This window comes from Bombina bombina, chromosome 6 (genome assembly GCF_027579735.1).
Source record: "Bombina bombina isolate aBomBom1 chromosome 6, aBomBom1.pri, whole genome shotgun sequence".
Classification (NCBI taxonomy): domain Eukaryota; kingdom Metazoa; phylum Chordata; class Amphibia; order Anura; family Bombinatoridae; genus Bombina; species Bombina bombina.
The window spans coordinates 120,156,843-120,183,217 of NC_069504.1; the positions used below are offsets into that span (position 1 = coordinate 120,156,843).

Below are 26,375 nucleotides of genomic sequence, written 5' to 3' on the forward strand. Positions count from 1 at the left end.
TTTCTGCAGTGATGAATTATGCTTCACTATCTGAAACTGAAGTGGGTTGCACAGAAGCCTGTCTTTAACCCCACTAAACATATTTAAGATGAATTTGAACACCAGACCTCACAAATGCTCTTTTGGATGAATCTGCACAAATTCCAACAGACACAATCCAAACTCTTGTAAAAAACCTTCCCAGAAGAGTTGCAGGTGTTATAGCCACAAAGTGGGGCCAACTCCATATTAATGCCCATGGTTTTGGTATCGGATGTCCAACAAGCTCATATAAGTGTGATGGACAGATGTCAACATCATTTTGGCCATATAGTATATCTACATATGAAATTATTCCCTTGCCCCCGAATATGAATGGCTGTTTCCACTGTATCATGTTGACTCCTAAGATTCAAATTTAAATATTTTAAACCCATGTAGCAGAAGACTCAGAGACAATAAATAAATACATACATACCTGAAACAAGGATTGTAGTTAAAGCTTTCAATCCAATAACCAAAACACTCAAATTTGTAAGGTAGATAGACAGAATTTTGAGAATTTGCCTAAAAATAAATAAAGATATTTTTTAAAAAGAAAAATGACACCTCAAAAAAAAACAACCCAGAAATGTTATCTACATGGCAATTAAAGAGGCAGTCTACAAGAAATTGATTTGCTCAGATTATGTTCAGCCTCATGTAGCTAAGAGATCGATAACTTTAACACTTTTTAAATTAACATCAAATGTACTTTATTCCAGGGGCGGAACTACCATTGGTGCGGCAGGTGCAGTGGCACCGGGGCCTAAGGGCTGGAGGGCCCCATAGCATTGAGTCTATAAATAGGCTTGCGCAGAATGTGTACAATCCTAATACAGAGCTACCTATTTATCTATCCTCAAAATAATTATACAGTGTTGCCTTTTGGGGGGCCCAAAACATTTTGCACCAGGGCCGCTACTGCTTTGTTCTCTTGGTATACTATGTTGACATGCATATATGCATATGTTTAGCAGCAACAATGCACTACTGGAAGCTAGCTGGTGATTGGTGGCCACACACATTTGTCTCTTGACATGGGTTCATCAGATGTGTAGAGAGCCTAATGTACTACTGGGATCTAGCTGAAACTGACTTTGCAGAGGTTAAAAACACATGGGGTCGATCCCAATCATTTAGAAAAAGTTATGTAGCCATTTTGTACAGTAAATACCAATTAAATGTCTATGGGAAGTTTTATAGATACATAATTTGATAACTTTTTACAAAGTATAGTGCTCAGCCCTATAGTTATATGCAAACAATAGAGCAATAATAAAACACTTTAAATTATTAGAGCAACTTCTTTTTGCACTTGTATGTCCTTTTAATGGGATAGAAAAGTAGACATTAAATTCTATCTGAATCATAAAAGAACATTTTGGAGTTTCCTGTCCCTTTAAGAATTAAAAAAAAAAAAAAATTACACTTACTGATGGATTCCAAGAACATCCCATTCTTGCCCCAGGTCAATGGGGATCTGTATGCTATGTAGAGTGTCTGGACAAATGTCTATTAACCTGCACAGAAGAGACCAACCAGCCTCAAAAAGAAATAAAACAAAACAGAATGTAATGTAAATATTGCACAATAACCCTTTACGCGTTTAGCTGTGCACTCAAAGCTTCAAAAAACACCACAGGCATTCCAGATTAAATGCTCACTAATAATTAACCAACAAGAGGCCAATTTACTGTAGTTCAATAACTATTGGGCACTTGTGATTGAAAAAAATAAATATTTGCCTTTATACTTAAGGAGCACTAATTGCAGCAATTATGTTGGCTTCTACGTTCAATATTTCTCAACATCTATTAGTTTTTATATCCATAAAGCTTTGATAGACATATTTTAGTCACATAGCACATTATCTGCATGTCCTGTTTTTATTATTATAAATAAAATGTTACAGATCAGTTTGTTCACATCTCTGTTTCTCTATATCGGTGTACAAAGTAATTTCCCAGGATCTCTCCAGCTGCTTAACTAAAAAGTTAGAAATATATTTGCATATGTATGTATGTCTGTATGTATGATTATATTCAGCAGTATAATATTTAGCAATTATCCAAAGCACAAATTCATTTAATAATTTAAAGTGAAGGTAAAGTTAACTATATCTCACAATATACTAACACTTGTCCCCCAAATTGAATATGAGTTTCATTCATCACTTTTTGAAATTCTAATTATAAAGACAGTTAGCGTTTTTACTCACAATGTTTAGATCGTCAAATCCAACCCGTAATTTTTTTTTTCTTCTTCTATGGTCACGTTTTATTTTCAGTCTATTGAAATGCTGGCCGTTAGGCGGCCGTCAACCAACGTCATCTGCTTCTCATATGATATTCGCATGCGTTCATAATTTGTGGCTGTTCAGTGTGATACAAGCACGCTCCTGAGTTGCCGAGAAAAAGGACGCCTGCGCATTAGAAACCGGTTAGAGTAATATCGCATTATTAGACAATATGCGCATGCGTATTAGACAATATGCGCATGCGCAGTTCGTTGGATCCTCGTGAACGCGCATTGTTGACACGTATAGAGCGGTTGGGACCGCTCTATACGTCATTGTCTCTAAAACAAAGAAATGGCTGTTGGGAGGAGTCAGGGACGAAACGGTAGGGAAAAATAAAAGTAATTTATTATATAATTTATTTAATCCTTTTGGGGGGGAAAGTTAGCAACTGAGTTATTTAGAATATGACACACATTAGTGTGTACAGATTTCTAAAACTCTACCTTCACTTTAACATAAATTAATTTCATGATGATTTGTAAAACAAACATTGAAAAAACATTTAATATTAGCTAATTTTATATATATGTATATTCATTAAACTCAATGTAGCTCGCTCGTGCTTCCAGACCAGAGCGGGAGCGAACTACATTGAGTTTAATGGCGTGATTGGGCCAGCTGTGAATAGACAGCGTTCCCGATGCGCTTAGGGAAAACAAACAGACCCGCTCAGTAGAGCCAAGAGCGGCATACTGTAAAAGTCATTTTCATAGGAAAATTTCTCTGAAATCCTTTCAGGTAGAAAGCTGGCGCTAAGCTGATGTGATATAATTCTGCACTATGTTAATTATTGTGCTTCAACCTACATATTGATGATCATTAGTTCATCTGACTTAATACCTATAAGATAGGCCTGTGCGATCAGCAGCTTCGTTAGCTGCTGAAAGCGGAACAAGGCATCTGCTTGCAGCCTTTGGCTCTATTTGGAGTCAAATTAATTCTTGTGAAAGTGAAACACTGCATTTGACAGCTAACGAACATGCCGAATGCACAGGCCTACTACTACTGTCTTTGTGCAATGTACCTAGAAGAATTGATGCTGTTTTGCATTTTGTTAATTGATTTCTATTTTTTAAAGCATTCTTACTTTACAGCATTTTTTCACACATGACTATAACTTTTGCACATTAGTGTGCACATAATATATATATATATATATATATATATATATATATATATATATATATATATATACATACACATACAGGTAGCCCTCAGTTTACGCCGCGGTTAGGTTCCAGGAAGAATGGTTGAAAATTGAAACCGTTGTAAATTGAAACCCAGTTTATAATTTAAGTCAATGGGAAATGAGGGAGTTACGTTTCAGGCCCCTCTCAAAATTGTCATAAGTAACACCTAATACATTATTTTTAAAGGTTTGAAATGAAGACTTTAAATGCTAAACAGCAATATAAACCTAATAAGATGGATTGTATCATCATCAAACTAAGTTTAATGGACAAAAACATTTGCTAAACATCACCTAATAAAATAATCACACAACAGACTGCATCATCATCAAACAAAAAAGTTTTTTTACTTGCATTTTTCTGCAATCAGTTCTCTGCATTGTTAGCATGTTAGATAATATTGGTTCTGCACCTATTTTATGCATTTCAATCTGCAGTAATTAATAGGCAGTTAGGTACCCTCACCTCAAGCAGCTGGACAGGAAGATAATAGGGAAGTGGCTGCTAAATCTTGCTCGATAGGTCTTGTCTGATCCGTGTACACAGATCAATTTCAGGCTATTAAATTATATAACATTATATTAGTGCAAACTTTATAAAAAACATAAGTCCATGAGCTAGTGACATATGGGATATACAATCCTACCAGGAGGGGCAAAGTTTCCCAAACCTCAAAATGCCTATAAATACACCCCTCACCACACCCACAATTCAGTTTTACAAACTTTGCCTCCTATGGAGGTGGTGAAGTAAGTTTGTGCTAAGATTTCTACGTTGATATGCGCTTCTCAGCATTGTTGAAGCCCGATTCCTCTCAGAGTACAGCGAATGTCAGAGGGATGTGAAGGGAGTATCACCTATTGAATACGTTGATTTCTCTAACGGGGGTCTTTTTCATGGGTTCTCTGTTATCGGTCGTACAGATTCATCTCCTACCTCCCTTTTCAGATCGACGATATACTCTCAAATTTACCATTACCTCTACTAAGAACTGTTTTAGTACTGGTTTGGCTATCTGCTATATGTGGATGGGTGTCTTTTGGTAAGTATGTTTTCATTTACTTAAGACACTCTCAGCTATGGTTTGGCACTTTATGCAATTATATAAAGTTCTAAATATATGTATTGTACTTATATTTGCCATGAGTCAGGTTCATGTATTTCCTTCTGCAGACTGTCAGTTTCATATTTGGGAATATAAACACTTTAAGAAATTTATTTCTTACCTGGGGTTTAGTCTTTCTCAATTTGACTACTTTTTGCGTCAAATGTTAGACTTTATTGCGTCATTTTTGGCGCAAACTTTTTTGGCGCGGAAAAATACGTTTTTGACGCAACTTCGTCATTTCCGGCGTCATACGTGATGCTGAGTCCTTTCTCACGGCAGCGTCATTAGTGACGCAAGTGTGTCATTTCTGTTCATTTTTGGCGCCAAAAAAGTTTACGTTACGTTGTGCGTCATACTTGGCGCCAATTTTTCTTCATTATTTCAATACCCCATTGTTGTTTGCCTCCTGCTTTCTTTTCTATCAAGAGGCCTATGCTTTTGCATGTTTTCCCATTCCTGAAACTGTCATTTAAGGATATAGATAATTTTGCTTTATATGTTGTTTTTTCTCTTACATTGAGCAAGATGTCCCAGTCTGATCCTGCCTCTGAAGTTTCTGCTGGAACATTGTTGCCTGACATCGGCTCTACCAAAGCTAAGTGCATTTGTTGTAAAATTGTAGAAATTATTCCACCGATTGTCATTTGTAATAGTTGTCATGATAAACTTTTACATGCAGATAGTGTTTCTATCAGTAATAGTACATTGCCAGTTGCAGTTGCTTCAACTTCTAATGTGCATGATATACCTGTAAATTTTAAAGAATTTGTTTCTGATTCTATTATGAAGGCTTTGTCTGCATTTCCACCTTCTAATAAACGTAAAAGGTCTTTTAAAATTTCTCATTTAGCTGATGAAATTTCAAATGACCAACAACATAATAATTCATCCTCTTCTGATGAGGATCTGTCTGAAACAGAAGATCCGTCTTCAGATATTGACACTGACAAATCTACTTATTTATTTAAAATAGAGTATATGCGTTCTTTATTAAAAGAAGTGTTAATTACTTTGGATATTGAGGTAACCAGTCCTATTGACGTTCAGTCTAATAAACGTTTAAATGCTGTTTTTAAACCTCCTGTGGTTTCCCCAGGTGTTTTCCCCATTCCTGAGGCTATTTCTGATATGATTTCTAGGGAATGGAATAAGCCAGGTACTTCCTTTATTCCTTCTTCAAGGTTTAAGAGATTGTATCCTTTACCAGCAAAATCTATAGAGTTTTGGGAAAAGGTCCCCAAAGTTGATGGGGCTATATCTACTCTTGCTAAACGTACCACTATTCCTATGGAAGATAGCACTTCCTATAGGGATCCTTTAGATAGGAAACTTGAATCGTATCTAAGGAAGGCCTATTTATATTCAGGTCATCTTCTCAGACCTGCTATTTCTTTGGGTGATGTTGCGGCTGCATCAACTTTCTGGTTGGAAAATTTAGCGCAACATGAATTGGATTCTGACATATCTAGCATTGTTCGCTTACTGCAACATGCTAATCATTTTATTTGTGATGCAATTTTTGATATTATCAAAATTGATGTTAGATCCATGTCTTTAGCTGTATTAGCTAGAAGAGCTTTGTGTCTTAAATCTTGGAATGCTGATATGACATCTAAATCTAGATTACTATCTCTTTCTTTCCAAGGTAATAATTTATTTGGTTCTCAGTTGGATTCTATTATTTCAACTATCACTGGAGGAAAAGGAGTTTTTTTTGCCTCAGGATAAAAAACCTAAGGGTAAATCTAAGGCTTCTCACCGTTTTCGTTCCTTTCGTCAGAATAAGGAACAAAAACTCAATCCTCCACCCAAGGAATCTGCTTCCAGTTGGAAGCCTTCCTCAAATTGGAATAAATCCAAGCCATTTAGGAAACCAAAGTCTGCCCCTACGTCCGCATGAAGGTGTGGCCCTCATTCCAGCTCAGCTGGTAGGGGGCAGATTAAGGTTTTTCAAGGATTGTTGGATAAAATCTGTCCAAAATCATTGGATTCAGAGCATTGTCTCTCAAGGGTATCGAATATGATTCAAAGAAAGACCTCCTGTGAGAAGATTTTTTCTCTCACGCATCCCTGTAAATCCAGTAAAAGCTCAGGCTTTTCTGAAGTGTGTTTCATACCTGGAGTCTTCAGGGGTAATCATGCCAGTTCCTCTTCAGGAACAAGGTTTGAGGTTTTATTCAAACCTATTCATTGTACCAAAGAAAGAAAATTTGTTCAGACCAGTTCTGGATCTGAAAATTTTGAATCGTTATGTAAGAGTACCAACTTTCAAGATGGTGACTATAAGGACTATTCTGCCTTTTGTTCCGCAAGGACATTATATGTCCACAATAGACTTGCAGGATGCATACCTTCATATTCCAATTCATCCAGAACACTTTCAGTTTCTGAGATTCTCTTTTCTAGACAAGCACTACCAATTTGTTGCTCTTCCATTTGGCCTAGCAACAGCTCCAAGAATCTTTTAAAAGGTTCTGGGTGCCCTACTATCTGTAATCAGAGAACAGGGTATTGGGGTGTTTCCTTATTTGGACGATATCTTGGTACTAGCTCAGTCTTTACATACTGCAGAATCTCACACAAATCAACTAGTGCTGTTTCTTCGGAAACATGGTTGGAGGATCAATTTACCAAAAAGTTTCTTGATTCCTCAGACAAGGGTCACATTTTTAGGCTTCCAGATAGATTCAGTGTCCATGACTCTGTCTCTAACAAACAAGAGACGTTTAAAATTGGTTGCAGCCTGCCGGCACCTTCAGTCTCAGTCATTCCATTCAGTGGCTATATGCATGGAAGTTTTAGGTCTCATGACTGCAGCATCGGACGCAATCCCCTTTGCTCGTTTTCACATGAGACCTTTACAGCTTTGTATGCTGAATCAATGGTGCAGGGATTATACAAAGATATCACAATTAATATCCTTGAATCCCAATGTACGACACTCTCTGACATGGTGGATAGATCACCATCGTTTGGTTCAAGGGCTTCTTGTGTTCGCCCAACCTGGACTGTGATCACAACAGATGCGAGTCTTTCAGGTTGGGGAGCTGTTTGGGGATCTCTGACAGCACAAGGGGTTTGGAAATCTCAAGAGGCAAGATTACCAATAAATATTTTAGAACTCCGTGCAATTCTCAGGGCTCTTCAGTTCTGGCCTCTACTAAAGAGAGAACCGTTCATTTGTTTTCAGACAGACAATATCACAACTGTGGCTTATGTCAATCATCAGGGTGGGACTCACAGTCCCCAAGCTATGAAAGAAGTATTTCGGATACTTGCCTGGGCGGAATCCAGCTCCTGTCTATTCTCTGCGGTGCATATCCCAGGTGTAGACAATTGGGAGGCGGATTATCTCAGCCGCCAGACTTTACATCCAGGGGAGTGGTCTCTCCATCCAGATGTGTTTTCTCAGATTGTTCAGATATGGGGGCTTCCAGAGATAGATCTCATGGCCTCTCATCTAAACAAGAAACTTCCCAGATACCTGTCCAGGTCCAGGGATGTTCAGGCGGAAGCAGTGGATGCGCTAACACTTCCTTGGTGTTATCAACCTGCTTACATCTTTCCGCCTCTAGTTCTCCTTCCAAGAGTGATCTCCAAAATCATCATGGAACAGTCTTTTGTGTTGCTGGTGGCTCCAGCATGGCCACACAGGTTTTGGTATGCGGATCTGGTTCGGATGTCCAGTTGCCCGCCTTGGCCACTTCCGTTACGGCCGGACCTACTATCTCAAGGTCCGTTTTTCCATCAGGATCTTAAATCATTAAATTTGAAGGTATGGAAATTGAACGCTTAGTTCTAAGTCATAGAGGTTTCTCTGACTCAGTGATTAATACTATGTTACAAGCTTGTAAATCTGTTTCTAGAAAGATTTATTATAGAGTTTGGAAGACTTACATTTCATGGTGTTCTTCTCATAAATTCTCCTGGCATTCTTTTAGAATTCCTAGAATTTTACAGTTTCTTCAGGATGGTTTGGATAAGGGTTTGTCTGCAAGTTCCTTGAAAGGACAAATCTCCGCTCTCTGTTTTATTTCACAGAAAGATTGCTATTCTTCCTGATATTCACTGTTTTGTACAGGCTTTAGTTCGTATTAAGCCTGTCATTAAATCAATTTCTCCTCCTTGGAGTCTTAATTTGGTTCTGAAGGCTTTACAGGCTCCTCCATTTGAGCCTATGCATTCTTTGGACATTAAACTACTTTCCTGGAAAGTGTTGTTCCTTTTGTCTATTTCTTCTGCTAGAAGAGTTTCTGAGCTATCTGCTCTTTCTTGTGAGTCTCCTTTTCTGATTTTTCATCAGGATAAGGCAGTTTTGCGGACTTCTTTTTAATTTTTACCTAAGGTTGTGAATTCTAACAACATTAATAGAGAAATTGTTGTTCCTTCCTTGTGTCCTAATCCTAAGAATTCTTTGGAGAGATCCTTACATTCTTTGGATGTGGTAAGAGCTTTGAAATATTATGTGGAAGCTACTAAAAATTTCAGGAAGACTTCCAGTTTATTTGTTTTATTTTCTGGTCCTAGGAAAGGTCAGAAAGCTTCTGCTATTTCCTTGGCTTCTTGGTTGAAACTTTTGATTCATCAAGCTTATTTGGAGTCGGGTCAAACCCCGCCTCAGAGAATTACAGCTCATTATACTAGATCAGTCTCCACTTCGTGGGCTTTTAAGAATGAAGCTTCAGTTGATCAGATTTGCAAAGCAGCAACTTGGTCCTCTTTGCATACATTTACTAAATTCTACCATTTTGATGTATTTGCTTCTTCTGAAGCAGTTTTTGGTAGAAAAGTTCTTCAGGCAGCTGTTTCAGTTTGATTCTTCTGCTTTTTGATTTAAGTTTTTTTCTTTCAAAAGTGAAAATAACTTATTTTTTGGGTTGTGGATTATTTTTTCAGCGGAATATGGCTGTTTTTATTTTATTCCCTCCCTCTCTAGTGACTCTTGAGTGGAAGACTCCACATCTAGGGTATTGATATCCCATATGTCACTAGCTCATGGACTCTTGCCAATTACATGAAAGAAAACATAATTTATGTAAGAACTTACCTGATAAATTCATTTCTTTCATATTGGCAAGAGTCCATGAGGCCCACCCTTTTTATGTTGGTTATGATTTTTTGTATAAAGCACAATTATTTCCAAATTTCCTTTGTTGATGCTTTCTACTCCTTTCTTTATCACCCCACTGCTTGGCTATTCGTTAAACTGAATTGTGGGTGTGGTGAGGGGTGTATTTATAGGCATTTTGAGGTTTGGGAAACTTTGCCCCTCCTGGTAGGATTGTATATCCCATATGTCACTAGCTCATGGACTCTTGCCAATATGAAAGAAATTAATTTATCAGGTAAGTTCTTACATAAATTATGTTATTCCCTTTGAATTTTTTAAAACAACGGCTGTTTTTCAGACCCGCTGTCTGTGCTCTTCTGAGCGGGTCTGTTTTTTCACACAGCACATCGGGCCAGCTGTATAGTCACAGCCCGGCCCGACCGCGCCATAACACTAAGTGCAGCTCGCTCCTGCTCTGTCTGACAAGGGTCTGACAAGGGTCTGAAAAACAGCCGTTGTTTTAAAAAATCCAAAGGGAATATTATGTTTTATAAAGTTTGCGCTAATATAATGTTATATAATTCTGCACTATGTGCAGAATTATATAACATTATTTTTGAGGTTTACTGTCCCTTTAACTTTGCTGAAACACAAGCGGACAGCTCACCTACTGGCTATTTTAATTAGTGCACTGATTTTTAATGCATTTCAATAGCAGTCCCATGACTGAAAAAAAGGTTGTTATTCTGAAACGGCGCAAATTGAACCGGCGTAAACCGAGGGCCACACACATACACACACACACATATATATATATATATATATATATATATATATATATATATATATATATATATATATATTATTTTTTATGTCATTTTATTTATTTATTTAAACAAATTTCATGTATATAAAAATAGCACTTTATTTGAATCAACCGGAAGAGCATGTCTGTATACAGCAAATTCATGGAACAGCTCACAAACTAATAAGCAAAAAAAACATAAAACCACAAAAACAGCTGCAATTCACATTACCATATTCTCTTTTAGATGAAACAAACATTCATATTTTCTATTCTGGCAATCCTTACCTTTTGTACTACTGCCACTTTCGTGTAGTATTCTAAAACCAGGAGCAGTGGGGAGAGCACATTTTTGCCTTGAAAGATTTCAGATGCTAGTTTAAAAGCAGAAAGCAGCACAGTTTAACAGAAGGAAAACACTCCAGATCTCACATCACAATCTACTACTGGAAGTGGCTTAACTGCCCCATGGCTAAGACCCACCTTAAAGGGACATTGCATTCAAAAACATTCAAAATATTTTTTTTTTATATAAAAAAACAAAAACAAACTTAAAATAACATTAAATTCAACAAATAATGTTTGTAAAATATTGAATTAGGGAGAATAAAACAGCATTGCAATATTTATTTTGCTGTAAAATAACTCCAGAAAACATAAATGCCTACATAATACTTAAAGGGACATAGAGCCCAAAAATGTTCTTTTGTGATGCAGACAGAACATACATTTTTAAACAACTTTCAAATGTATTTCTATTATCTAATTTGCTTCATTCTCTTGGTATCATTTATATGAGACACATCAATGCACTACTAGAAGCTAGCTGAACACACTGTGTGAGCCAATAGTATGAGGCAGATAAGAGCAGCCACCAAACATCAGCTCCTGAGCATACCTAGGTATCCCTTTTCAACAAAAGGATACAAAGGGAACAAAACAAATTAGATAATAGAAGTAAATTGGAAAGTTGTTTAAAATCACATGCTCTATTGAATCATGAAAGAAACAAATTGTGTTTCATTTCCCTTTAAGTATGGCGAAATTTTTATGACCGGACAACATTCTTCATGGGGATTTGTAAACTCAGAGGACAAGTTTGTTTACGTCGTTCCCAAACTGGCCTCTGTAAAGGAGACCAGAAACAGATTCTACCAGGCTTGTCAAGAGGTGTATGCCTGAAACACTCTTGATTTGTACAACCTTGTAAATTGTGTTAACAAAATGGTATGATAGTAGTAAATGATTTTAAAACATTTCCTTTGCAATGCAGTACTTAATAGCTTATATATCATATGACTTTAATGCAGGTGCAAGTAAAAGCTGTTTGAATATGAAACTAGCAGGAAGTGCAAATGTATGATGGGTATCTATTAAATGGACAGAAAAAAATAGTAATTACAACACGTTCATGTTGTGTTGCTATAGAATAACATAACAGCCCATGTTTAAACATTTATTTAAATAAATTAAAATCCTTTTTACTGAAATTAGTTTTCAATAGCCAAACCCCACCCACTAGCCAATGTCATAAAGCTATCATAAAGCACATTGTTATGCAGTGGTCTGATAAAGCCAATTAGACACATATATCTGGCAGAGTTAGCCTTGAGTAGTCAGCAGGGTGCGTATCAAGTTTTGAAAATTAGAAATTGCTCAATTTTAAGAGCTAAATTACATGAAAAGGAGGCAAAACAAATAATGAAAATATATTGCAATTATACACAACTAAACAATTTATATTAAAAAAAAACGTGTTTATTGTCCCTTTAGCAATTGCTCACTGGGTGACAAGGACAGCTCCCACAGAACTGCTGGTTTATTCAATACAAGAATACATTTTTCAGAAATGACACAAATTACAGTTTGATCCTCACTCAAGTAATCTTTTCTCCTACTTTTAGCCAATCTCCAGTTATGCCTTTTTTTCAAATCCTTCAATAAATAAACTACGTTAATCCTTCTGCACCTGAGTCATAGAGTACTAACATATTAATCAGCACTGAGTAGGGATAGACCGATATAGTTTTTTTAGGGCCGATAACGATTATTGGCCACCTTTCCAGGCCGATAACAGGGGCCGATATTCTGTACATTTAAAGTTTTGAAAAACCAACACAATTTCTACACAAATCTGGTATAAACTGAACATGCTTATAAAAATGTTAAACATTAAAACAACTAGGAAAAATAAAGTGCTTAAATAGTATGCATAAAGCATTTCATTTCAGCATGTTCTCTTGTTAAACAGCTTCTGTTTCATATATTGCTGCCACTTCACTAAAAACACACTCACTTGGTACACTATAGGGGTTAAAAGTAAAGTAAATATATATATATATATATATATATATATATATATATATATATATATATATATATATACTGCCACTTAACAGGGAAGAAAGGACATGCTGGAATATCAGTGCTAGATTTATTTATTTGCTTTATTTTTGAATATGCTCATATATTTACTGTATTGCAAATACCTTCCCTGGTACTAAGGAGAGGACTATTTTATTATGTCACTCATGGGCAGTTTTATACATGTGTAACAGCACCACCTAATGGTCACAGCATTGTTATCCACTGCTAGAGAATATTGATACTAGTCTCTTATACTGCATAGCTTTCTACTCAAGGTTTGTTGTTGTGGAAATTTAATTGATGTGCCTGAACTATAATTTTTTTTAATGTTTTTTTATGCCCATGAAATAAAATATTTAAAATTATAAAATTGTCAAATATAGTAGCTTTAGGGAAATGTCTTACAAATGTGTAAAATTTATCATAATGCAATAAATAATGTTCTTTTTCTGACAGCAATTAGCAAGCAGATTGATTTTACGTATGGATGCTGACCCCTATGAGCAAATTAAAAGTAATTTAGCTCTGTATACTTCAGGGAAACTATGTAGTTTTAAGTGCCACTTAAAGATCACATTTTTCATTTCACAACTCATATATGTTTGTTTATGCAAGTCCATCTACAGGCCAGCCATTGGGGATATGGTAGTTGGTGACTGAGCTCCCAGGAGCACCTGGGCTTGGACTATTTTATCAGTGCTATTTATTATTAGATGCTATGCTAGGTCCAGCTTATATGTGCTATAGATGATATGTGTGATGATTTGTGTCACTTAAAACTACATAGATTCCCTGAAGTACACAGAGCTAAATTACTTTTGATTTGCTCCATATCGGTAATATAGATAAGTTTCTGGCCGATACCGATTTGCCCTAATAATCGGTCGACCCCTAGCACTGAGATTTTAGAACATCCCCTTACAAAATGAAAGGTGGCATTATGAAGTAGCTGGGTGGGGGCGGTGTAATACTATCTAACATTATAGCATTTTCTGCTATCCAAAGCACATATTTATTGCATAATTTAACATACATCCATTGAATGATAATTTGTTCAATAGACAATAAAACATTTTAGTATGAGCTAATTTTAGCTTAATACTGGCTTAACTTTTAGCCAGGCAGTCAGTAAAATAAGCTGGTTGGTATGCCCATTAACCCCTTTTCGCTGTTAGGACGTTCCATGCCGTCCTAACTGCGCTGGGCTTTAGAGGCGTTAGGACGGCATGGAACGTCCTAGTCATTTGGCTGTACTGAAGCCATAACGGCTTCCTAACTGGTATCACGGGCTGGAGGGCATGCCTAGCATCATAGTCACTCCTCCGTGACCCGTTTTTCATAATTGAAATAACGCGATTGCATGAACAATCGCGTGATTTCAATTTTTACTTATTTGTTTACATCGGAACTTTGTACCGATATAGACAAATAAGACCCAGCATGAAGGGGTTAAAAAGGTCCTACACATACACATACACATAAAACTGGCCATATCCATACGTACCATTGTTACAAAAGGTGTGAGCATGCAAGTCCTCCAATATCTGGACTAGTGTTTCAATCTGTTTGCCTGATTCAACATTTTGTAGACGTACAAGAAGTTTTTTGACATTTTCTTCCAGTTGATCTACATTAGACATGGTGTCTAATTTTAGAAAGTTCTTGCAGGCTGTTAGTCAGAATGGTCATCATTCAATTTGTCCTATGAAATAAAATGAGATTAAAGTGTTATTTTGAAAAGACAAATCACAAGATGTGGGCTGGATTCCTGGAGCACTAAAACCAATAATTGATATATTTTGCACTATAAACACATTAATGGGACATTGTACTGTAAACATTTTCCATTTAATGTGTTTACAGTGAGATGTTATTCCACTGCCGAGTTTAAATGATATGGGAAGTTGCTCCTTTAGGTATATTTTTGTATATGAAATCACTGTCTGCAAATTGAAACCACAACCTAACCTAATAGGCTGAGCTTCCAGGCAGACCAGACCTCATAAGCTTATATTTATATTTACAGAAAATCTTCCTTATCTTTTCTCTCTATACACTGTGATGATCAAATACTCACCAGCATGGACAGAATTCATGCAAAATCTTTTAAAGGCTTTTTTTTTTAGCAACATATGTGTCTCTCCTTCACATTCAGAATTCTGCACACCTAGATAAATAGTTGCAAAGCTAAAATTTCCCTTTCTAAAATTATTCAAGGCACCTCACAGTACTAATGAGACTTGTTAGATAATTTAATCAGTGTGGAGAGCTGTAGATCATTGGGGACTTAGAGAGAACAAAGGAAATAAACCATTTATGATCTGGGAGTGTCATTTATTCTAAACCTCCTTGCTTACATAGTTTTTCTATAGCCAATACTTAAAGTGAAAGTCAATCCTAGGGTTTGTGAAACGTTAGGATTGACCATTGAATCAAATAAAGGGGACTTTCATTCATGAAGTATAAAATACTTCATGCTGAAAGCTCCTTAATTTGTTCCAAGCGTTGCCGCACTGAGCTGCTCAGGCAGCCCACGGCAGAACGCTGTTTTGCTTGAGAGGGGACGTTTCCATCTCTTAGCAAATAGCATGCAGGAAATCAGAAACCACAGGGAGACAAGCTGGATTTACAGCACGGCTATTGGCAAAGAGGTGAAAACGTCACCTCGCAAGCAAAACAGTGTTCTGACGTGGGCTGCCTGAGCAACTCAGTAGATCCCTTTAACAACACAAAAATAAAACTTTTTTTTCTTTCATGATTCAGACAGAACATGCAATCTTAAACAACTTTACAATGTACTTCTATTATCTAATTAGCTTTGTTCTTTTGGTGTCCTTTGTTGAAAGCATACATAGGTAAACCCGTGGGCAGCAATGCATAACTGGAAGCTCGCTGCTATTTGGTGGCTGCGCATTCATGACTCTTTTCATTAGCTCACCTGATATGTTCAGCTAGTTTCCAAAAATACATTGCTACCCTTCAACAACAACAAACATTACCAAGAGAATGAAGCATATTTGATAACAGAAATAAATTGTAAAGTTGTTTACATTTCTAACTCTTTCTAAATCCTAAAAACAAAACAAAATGTGTTTCATGTCCCTTTAAGTTCTGAAATATTCATTATAGATTAGGATACAACCACAAAAGCAGCTATTTTAAGTGACAAATAAAGTTAAAAGCGCTATATCTAAACAATTTAATACACCACAGCAGATAAAATGGACCATTAATTAAGCTTCCTGATTCAGATAGGGCATGTAATTATAAACAACTTTCCAATTTTTTCATCAAATTTGCTTTGTTCTCTTGGTATATTTTTTGAAAGCTAGGTAGGCTCATATGCTAATTTTTAAGCATTTGAAGGCCGCCTCTTATCTCATTTTGACAGTTTTTTACAGCTAGACAGCACTAGTTCATGTGTACCATATATACAGTCTAACTCCCAACTATATTTCCTCTCTCATCATGAAATTTTCCCCCATTCCGTCCTCTTCAATCAACCTCTGGCCTACGTCTCTCCACTCCTGTTATCTCTACGTCCCACTCCCGTCTCCAAGACTTCTCACGTGATGCTCCATGTCCTCTTGAACCTTCTACCCCGCTCCATAAGACTATCTCCAAACTTGTATTGCTCTAGACACTCCTTGAAAACCCACCTATTCAGAGAGGCTTACCATCTCTCCTCCAACTCTCATCCTCATCACTCATCACTTTTCATGGACCCCCAAGTCAACGCCATCTCTTCGACTTGTTTTCACATACTCCACCTACTGCGAAAAATCTTCAAGTGGATCCCCACCGAAACTAGAAAATCTGTCACCCACGCCCTCGTCAGTAGTCGACTGGACTACGGCAATGCACTCTACGCCGGGTCCACTATCAAGCTCCAGAAACGACTACAACACATCCGGAACACCTCAGCCAGACTCATCCTAAACATCCCTCGCCAAAACCACATCACCGAACACCTAAGGAACCTACACTGGCTCCCGTCAACAAGAGAATCACCTTCAAGCTCCTAACCCATGCATTCAAGGTCCTCCACAACATCGGTCCTGAATACATCAACCACCGTGTCAATTTCTACACCCCCTCCAGACAACTCCGCTCTGCCGACCAAGCACTTGCAGTCATCCCCCGCATCAAGAAAAAAACAGCTAGAGGAAAATCCTTCTCCTATATGGCAGCAAGGTCATGGAACTCCCTCCCGCTGCACCTCAGACAATCCACCTCCCTTACAAACTTCAGGAAGGACCTCAAGACCTGGCTCTTCGACTGAATCGTCTTCCCTTAGCCCCCCTCTTCCCCCTCCCATAGCGCCTTGAGACCCTCACGGGTGATTAGTTTGCGTTTTACAAGTACCCAATAGATAGATAGATAGATAGATAGATAGATAGATAGATCCTAACCAAACTAATACATGAACTGCCTGACGCACTGCTGCAACTACAATCCATGTGACAAGCTACCCCCAACCTTATGTCTCAGCACCCTAAACCTGTAGAATGTGAGCTCTCCTGAGCAGGGCCCTCTTCCTCCTGTACTAGATTTGTTTAGTTTTGTTATGTTTTGTATTTTATCACAAATCCTTGTCATTGTATACCCGTATCATTGCACCCAGCGCTACGGAATTTGGAGGTGCTATACAAAAAAAATCATAAGAATATTAATAATAAAATACTTGATGTGCTGTAATAATGATAAGTAATGCACTACTAGATGTGATGTAATAATGATATGTGATGCACTACTAGATGTGATGGAATAATGATAAGTGATGCACTACTAGATGTGCTGTAATAATGATATGTGATGCACTACTAGATGTGATATAATAATGATAAGTGATGCACTACTAGATATGATGTAATAATGATAAGTGAGGCACTACTAGATATGATGTAATAATGATAAGTGATGCACTACTAGATGTGATGTAATAATGATAAGTGATACCCTACTAGATGTGCTGTAATAATGATAAGTGATGCACTACTAGATGTGATGGAATAATGATAAGTGATGCACTACTAGATATGATGTAATAATGAGAAGTGATGCACTACTAGATGTGATGTAATAATGATAAGTGATACACTACTAGATATGCTGTAATAATAAGTGATGTAATAATGATAAGTGATACCCTACTAGATGTGCTGTAATAATGATAAGTGATGCACTACTAGATGTGCTGTAATAATAATAAGTGATGTAATAATGATAAGTGATGCACTACTAGATGTGATGTAAAAATAATAACTGATACAAGTTCTGCAGACAAGGACAAAGTCAGAGACCATCTGGTTTGCTCCTATAAATAAAGATAATTACTGCTTATATTTTAGCTTTTCCATGAGAAAACAAATACAGCCTCACAGGAAGCATAGCTGATCCTAAAGATAGCAATAAACTATTATTTTAGGAAAAATTAAATATTATATGAAATTTGAATGAATATTATAGCGCGCCAGGTGGATAAATTAAAATCCATATTTTTTTTATTTCAATTATTATTATTTTTTTAATAAAATGCAATCTGAGGAAAGCGCAATCTAAATATATATTTTATATAAAATACATTATAGTGCAAAGGTTTCTCATCCTGAAATAAGGATTTGTTTTTAACTATGTAGCATGAGGTTGCATATTCATAGCTAAAATGTTGACATTTTTTGATAAATAAATTCCATTAATCTTTTCACAATGTCATGCTCTAACAGAGGTTTCTGTAACATTATGTTGATCCTTTTCTCTATTTAGAAAATATTATTACAGATGCTTGGTTTTTCAGGTTTTCTACGTAGATAACACACCTCATAGAGTTGAAAAAAAAAGACCTTAATCCCATTGTTCTGCTGCAAATCTATATACACAGTAGGGATGTGCATATATGGAATGCCAAAGATGTCAGCTGCAAGCCAAATGTAGCAAAATATTATCAAATTCCCTTTGTTGAAGAATAAACCTAGGTAGATTTCATAAGAGCTCAGGAGGGTGCACATGTCTATGGTAAGGCCATGTGAACGGCCACTGTACAGTCTTAGGTTTACTTTTCAAAAAATGAGAGAAACAAAGCAAATTTAATAACAAAAGTAAATTAAAATGTTTTTGTTTTTTAAGTTGCAAGCTCTCAATAATCAAAGTTTAATTTTGACGTTACAGTCCCTTTAATAAGGAACATAAGAAACAATATGCAATGCAAGTATAATTGGCACAATTCTGCTCTTAGCTCTGAAAACATGAGTTTGAACTGTGTGAATTAACACAGTTATGAGTGGAACATGAAATGAAAAGTATAGGCAAAAATCCAGTTAATGACGTTAATGTGCTGCATAACTGCAGAATAAAGTCATACTTTGCCTGGGGACTTGTTTCCAAAATCCAAGATGCAGGAATTCATTGAAACCAGCAATAAAAAGATCCAAAATCCTATGAAAATAACTGGAAAGGCTCATAGCAGCAAGAATAATAATATAAATTTTCTTTGGGTGGGAATTTAATTTTTAATTAGTGAGTTCTTTAGAAAGGAATATGTCAAATAAATTTCAGAACGGAAGCAAGTAATAGCAGATATGCATGAAAAACATCATTTATGCTTACCAGATAAATTCCTTTCCTTGCAGATAGGGAGAGTCCACAGCTTTATTCTTTACTGTTGGGAAATACAACTCCTGGCCACCAGGCGGAGGCAAAGAATCCCCAGTCAAAGGCTTAAATATCCCTCCCACTTCCTCATTACCCCAGTCATTCTGCCGAGGGAACAAGAAGAAGTAGGAAAAACATTAGGGTATAAATGGTGCCAGAAGAATAAAATAAATAATAGGGGACCGTCCATAGACAAGAAAAATGTGTGGGGGCCGTGGACTCTCCCTATCCAGAAGAAAAGGAATTTATCTGGTAAGCATAAGTTATGTTTTTCTTCCTAAGATAGGGAGAGTCCACAGCTTCATTCCTTACTGTTGGGAAAACTATACCCAAGCTCCAGAGGACACTGAATGAATAACGGAAGGGAACAAAAAGGAAGAGAGCGGACCCTATTCTGAGGGCACCACAGCCTGCAAAACTATTCTCCCAAAAGCTGCTTCATCCGAAGCAAAAACATCAAACTTGTAAAGTTTTGAAAAAGTATGTAAGGAGGAGCAGGTAGCCGCCTTACAAATCAGATCCATAGAGGCTTCGTTCTTAAAGGCCCAAGAGGAAGCCACTGCTCTAGTGGAATGAGCCGTTATCCACTCAGGAGGACGATGTCCCACTGTCTCATAAGCTAAGCGGATGACACTCCTTAACCAAGATAGGGAAGTCGAAGTAGCCTTCTACCCTTTACGCATCCCTGAATAGACAACAAAGAGGAGGATTGTCTAAACTCCTTAGTAGCCTGAAGATAGAACTTCAAGGCGCGAACCACTTCCAAATTGGGAAGTAAGCGTTCCTTCGATGAAGAAGGATTAGGACGCAAGGAAGAAACCACAATCTCCTGATTGATCTGAAACAACCTTAGGGAAAAAAAAATTAGTACATAAAACTGCCTTATCTGCATGAAGAAAAATCAGATAACGGGGCTCACATTGCAAAGCAGAGATCTCAGAAACTCTGCGCGCAGAAACCAATAGCCGATAAAAAGAGAACCTTCCAAGATAACAATTTAATGTCAACGGAAAGCAGAGGCTCAAACAGAACTTGTTGTGAACCCCGAAGAACAAGATTTAGGCTCCAAAGAGGAGCCCCAGATCTAAACACAGGTCTGATCCTAATCAGAGCCTTAACAAAGAACTGCACGTCTGGAAGCTCAGCTAGTCTGTTGTGCAATAAAACCGAAAGGGCCGAAATCTGTCCCCTCAGGGAAATAGCAGAAAGGCCCTTCTCCAGCCCATCCTGGAGAAAAGATAAGATCCTGGCAACCTTAACTCTGTGCCAGGAAAAACAACGCTCTTCACACCAGAATAAGTAGGTCCTCCACACCTTGTGGTAGATACGCTGAGTAACAGATTTACGAGCTTGAATAAGAGTATCAATGACACTCTCAGAGAAACCTCTCTTGGCTAAGACTAAGCGTTCAATCGCCACGCAGTCAGAGAATTTTGATGAACAACTGGACCTTGTATCAGCAGGTCTCTGCGACAAGGTAACTTCCACGGAGGAGATGAGGACATCCCCAATAGATCCGCGAACCACGTCCTTCATGGCCACGATGGAGCAATCAGGATTACTGATTCCCGCTCCTGTTTGATGCGGGCCACCACTCGAGGAAGAAGCGGTAACGGAGGAAAAAGATATATATATGAGTTTCAACCTCCAGGGCACTGCGAGTGCATCTATTAGATCCGCTTGGGGATCCCTCGACCTTAAACCATACCTGGGTAGCTTGGTATTGAGACCGGACGCCATGAGATCTATCTCCGGCGTACCCCACTTGCTGCATATCTCTGCAAACAACTCGGGATAGAGAGACCATCCCCTGGATGGAAGGCGTGCCTGCTGAGAAAATCCGCCTCCCAGTTGCCCACACCCGGAATGTGAATCACTGACAGCTGTGAGCCTCCACCCACTCCAGAATCTGAGATATTATATTGGAATCTGATAAACTGGGACAAACCCAGAAGTGGCCAAGCCTTCAAGGACTTAAAAATTGCCCGAAGTTCCAAAATATTGATCTGGAGTAAGGACTCATCCTGAGTCCACAACCCCTTTGACATCCAGGCACCCCAAACAGCTCCCCATCCAGATAGGCTTGCATCCATAGTCACAATCTCCCAGGATGGCATTAAGAAGTATGTCCCTCGGGACAGATGATCTGGACAGAGCCACCAAGAGAGCGATTCTCTAGACCGGCTAATACAATCTGTTGAGACTGATCTGAATGATCGCCGTTCCACTGTCTCAGCATGCACAGTTGTAAAGGTTTGAGATGGAACCTAGCAAAAACAGAATTTATGCTTACCTGATAAATTACTTTCTCCAACGGTGTGTCCGGTCCACGGCGTCATCCTTACTTGTGGGATATTCTCTTCCCCAACAGGAAATGGCAAAGAGTCCCAGCAAAGCTGGTCACATGATCCCTCCTAGGCTCCGCCCACCCCAGTCATTCGACCGACGGACAGGAGGAAATATATATAGGAGAAACCATATGATACCGTGGTGACTGTAGTTAGAGAAAATAATTCATCAGACCTGATTAAAAAACCAGGGCGGGCCGTGGACCGGACACACCGTTGGAGAAAGTAATTTATCAGGTAAGCATAAATTCTGTTTTCTCCAACATTGGTGTGTCCGGTCCACGGCGTCATCCTTACTTGTGGGAACCAATACCAAAGCTTTAGGACACGGATGAAGGGAGGGAGCAAATCAGGTCACCTAAATGGAAGGCACCACGGCTTGCAAAACCTTTCTCCCAAAAATAGCCTCCGAAGAAGCAAAAGTATCAAATTTGTAAAATTTGGCAAAAGTGTGCAGTGAAGACCAAGTCGCTGCCTTACATATCTGGTCAACAGAAGCCTCGTTCTTGAAGGCCCATGTGGAAGCCACAGCCCTAGTGGAGTGAGCTGTGATTCTTTCAGGAGGCTGCCATCCGGCAGTCTCATAAGCCAATCGGATAATGCTTTTAAGCCAAAAGGAAAGAGAGGTAGAAGTCGCTTTTTGACCTCTCCTTTTACCAGAATAAACAACAAACAAGGAAGATGTTTGTCTGAAATCTTTAGTAGCCTCTAAATAGAATTTTAGAGCACGGACTACGTCCAAATTGTGTAACAAACGTTCCTTCTTTGAAACTGGATTCGGACACAAAGAAGGTACAACTATCTCCTGGTTAATATTTTTGTTGGAAACAACTTTCGGAAGAAAACCAGGCTTAGTACGCAAAACCACCTTATCTGCATGGAACACCAGATAGGGCGGAGAACACTGCAGAGCAGATAACTCTGAAACTCTTCTAGCAGAAGAAATTGCAACCAAAAACAAAACTTTCCAAGATAATAACTTAATATCTACGGAATGTAAGGGTTCAAACGGAGCCCCTTGAAGAACTGAAAGAACTAGATTTAGACTCCAGGGAGGAGTCAAAGGTCTGTAAACAGGCTTGATCCTAACCAGAGCCTGAACAAATGCTTGAACATCTGGCACAGCTGCCAGTCTTTTGTGAAGTAAAACAGATAAAGCAGAGATCTGTCCATTCAGAGAACTTGCAGATAATCCTTTCTCCAAACCTTCTTGTAGAAAGGATAGAATCTTTTATCTTGTTCCATGGGAATCCTTTAGATTCACACCAACAGATATATTTTTTCCATATTTTATGGTAAATTTTTCTAGTTACAGGCTTTCTAGCCTGAATCAGAGTATCTATTACAGAATCTGAAAACCCACGCTTTGATAAAATCAAGCGTTCAATCTCCAAGCCGTCAGTTGGAGGGAAACCAGATTCGGATGTTCGAATGGACCCTGAACAAGAAGGTCCTGTCTCAAAGGTAGCTTCCATGGTGAAGCCGATGACATATTGACCAGGTCTGCATACCAAGTCCTGCGTGGCCACGCAGGAGCTATCAAGATCACCGAGGCCCTCTCCTGATTGATCCTGGCTACCAGTCTGGGGATGAGAGGAAACGGTGGGAATACATAAGCTAGGTTGAAGGTCCAAGGTGCTACTAGTGCATCTACTAGGGTCGCCTTGGGATCCCTGGATCTGGACCCGTAGCAAGGAACCTTGAAGTTCTGACGAGACGCCATCAGATCGATGTCTGGAATGCCCCATAATTGAGTTATTTGGGCAAAGATTTCCGGATGGAGTTCCCACTCCCCCGGATGGAATGTCTGACGACTCAGAAAATCCGCTTCCCAATTTTCCACTCCTGGGATGTGGATCGCAGACAAGTGGCAGGAGTGATCCTCCGCCCATTGAATTATCTTGGTCACTTCTTTCATCGCCAGGGAAGTCCTTGTTCCCCCCTGATGATTGATATATGCAACGGTCGTCATGTTGTCTGACTGAAACCTTATGAATTTGGCCTTTGCTAGTTGAGGCCAAGCTCTGAGAGCATTGAATATCGCTCTCAGTTCCAGAATGTTTATCGGGAGAAGAGACTCTTCCCGAGACCATAGACCCTGAGCTTTCAGGGATTCCCAGACCGCGCCCCAGCCCACTAGGCTGGCGTCGGTCGTGACAATGACCCACTCTGGTCTGCGGAAGCTCATTCCCTGAGACAGATTGTCCAGGGTCAGCCACCAACGGAGTGAATCTCTGGTCTTTTGATCTACTTGAATCGTCGGAGACAAGTCTGTATAATCCCCATTCCACTGTCTGAGCATGCACAGTTGTAATGGTCTTAGATGAATTCGTGCAAAAGGAACTATGTCCATTGTTGCAACCATCAATCCTATTACTTCCATGCACTGCGCTATGGAAGGACGAGGAACAGAATGAAGTACTTGACAAGAGCTTAGAAGTTTTGATTTTCTGACCTCTGTCAGAAAAATCCTCATTTCTAAGGAATCTATTATTGTTCCCAAGAAGGGAACTCTTGTTGACGGGGACAGAGAACTTTTTTCTTTGTTCACCTTCCATCCGTGAGATCTGAGAAAGGCTAGGACGATGTCCGTATGAGCCTTTGCTTTTGACAGGGACGACGCTTGAATCAGGATGTCGTCCAAGTAAGGTACTACTGCAATGCCCCTTGGTCTTAGAACCGCTAGAAGGGACCCTAGTACCTTTGTGAAAATCCTTGGAGCAGTGGCTAATCCAAATGGAAGTGCCACAAACTGGTAATGCTTGTCCAGAAAAGCGAACCTTAGGAACTGCCGATGTTCCTTGTGGATAGGAATATGTAGGTACGCATCCTTTAAATCCACGGTAGTCATAAATTGATTTTCCTGGCTAGTAGGTAGGATCGTTCGAATAGTTTCCATTTTAAACGATGGTACCCTGAGAAATTTGTTTAGGATCTTTAGATCCAAAATTGGTCTGAATGTTCCCTCTTTTTTGGGAACTATGAACAGATTGGAATAAAATCCCATTCCTTGTTCTCTTATTGGAACTGGATGTATCACTCCCATCTTTAACAGGTCTTCTACACAATGTAAGAATGCCTGTCTCTTTATTTGGTTTGAAGATAATTGAGACATGTGGAACCTTCCCCTTGGGGGTAGTTCCTTGAATTCCAGGAGATAACCTTGAGAAACTATTTCTAGCGCCCAAGGATCCTGAACATCTCTTGCCCAAGCCTGAGCAAAGAGAGAAAGTCTGCCCCCCACTAGATCCGGTCCCGGATCGGGGGCTATCCCTTCATGCTGTTTTGGTAGCAGTGGTAGGCTTCTTGGCCTGCTTACCCTTGTTCCAGCCTTGCATTGGTTTCCAGGCTGGTTTGGGTTGTGAAGTATTACCCTCTTGCTTAGAGGATACAGAATTAGAGACTGGTCCGTTTCTGCGAAAGGGACGAAAATTAGGCTTATTATTAGCCTTAAAAGACCTATCCTGTGGGAGGGCGTGGCCCTTTCCCCCAGTGATGTCTGAAATAATCTCTTTCAAATCAGGTCCAAATAATGTTTTACCTTTGAAAGGAATGTTAAGCAATTTTGTCTTGGAAGACACATCCGCTGACCAAGACTTTAGTCAAAGCACTCTGCGCGCCACGACAGCAAACCCTGAATTTTTCGCCGCTAATCTAGCTAATTGCAAAGCGGCATCTAAAACAAAAGAGTTAGCCAATTTAAGTGCTTGAACTCTGTCCATAACCTCCTCATACGAAGATTCTTTACTGAGCGATTTTTCTAGTTCCTCGAACCAGAAACACGCTGCCGTAGTGACAGGAACAATGCATGAAATTGGTTGTAGAAGGTAACCTTGCTGTACAAAAATCTTTTTAAGCAAACCCTCTAATTTCTTATCCATAGGATCTTTGAAAGCACAACTATCTTCGATAGGAATAGTAGTGCGTTTGTTTAGAGTAGAAACCGCCCCCTCGACCTTGGGGACTGTCTGCCATAAGTCCTTTCTGGGGTCGACTATAGGAAATAATTTCTTAAATATAGGGGGGGGAACAAAAGGTATGCCGGGCCTTTCCCACTCTTTATTTACTATGTCCGCCACCCGCTTGGGTATAGGAAAAGCGTCGGGGGGCACCGGAACCTCTAGGAACTTGTCCATCTTACATAATTTCTCTGGAATGACCAAATTGTCACAATCATCCAGAGTAGATAACACCTCCTTAAGCAGTGCGCGGAGATGTTCTAATTTAAATTTAAATGTCACAACATCAGGTTCAGCTTGATGAGAAATTTTTCCTGAATCTGAAATTTCTCCATCAGACAAAACCTCCCTCATGGCCCCTTGAGATTGGTGTGAGGGTATGTCAGAACAGTTATCATCAGCGTCCTCTTGCTCTTCAGTGTTTAAAACAGAGCAATCGCGCTTTCTCTGATAAGTAGGCATTTTGGATAAAAGATTTGCTATGGAGTTATCCATTACAGCCGTTAATTGTTGCATGGTAATAAGTATTGGCGCACTAGATGTACTAGGGGCCTCCTGTGTGGGCATAACTGGTGTA

General features: G+C 38.8%; 1 protein-coding gene across 3 annotated transcripts in view; it reads right to left on the minus strand.

The window, feature by feature from the left end:
- Window positions 1–26,375, minus strand: part of LRRK2 (leucine rich repeat kinase 2) — a 649,887-nt gene that overhangs the window by 528,810 nt on the left and 94,702 nt on the right. For 2 of the 3 annotated variants that reach the window (XM_053716587.1, XM_053716586.1), the window contains exons 2-5: window positions 14,345–14,542; window positions 10,762–10,847; window positions 1,455–1,564; window positions 458–546 (exon numbers count right to left, since the gene is read on the minus strand). In XM_053716587.1, coding sequence (XP_053572562.1) covers window positions 458–546; window positions 1,455–1,564; window positions 10,762–10,847; window positions 14,345–14,480 — 421 coding nt within the window. In that variant the 5' untranslated portion in view covers window positions 14,481–14,542. Of the gene's footprint in view, window positions 1–457; window positions 547–1,454; window positions 1,565–10,761; window positions 10,848–14,344; window positions 14,543–26,375 lie in introns of those variants that run through there. The other variant, XM_053716588.1, reaches the window with a different exon arrangement.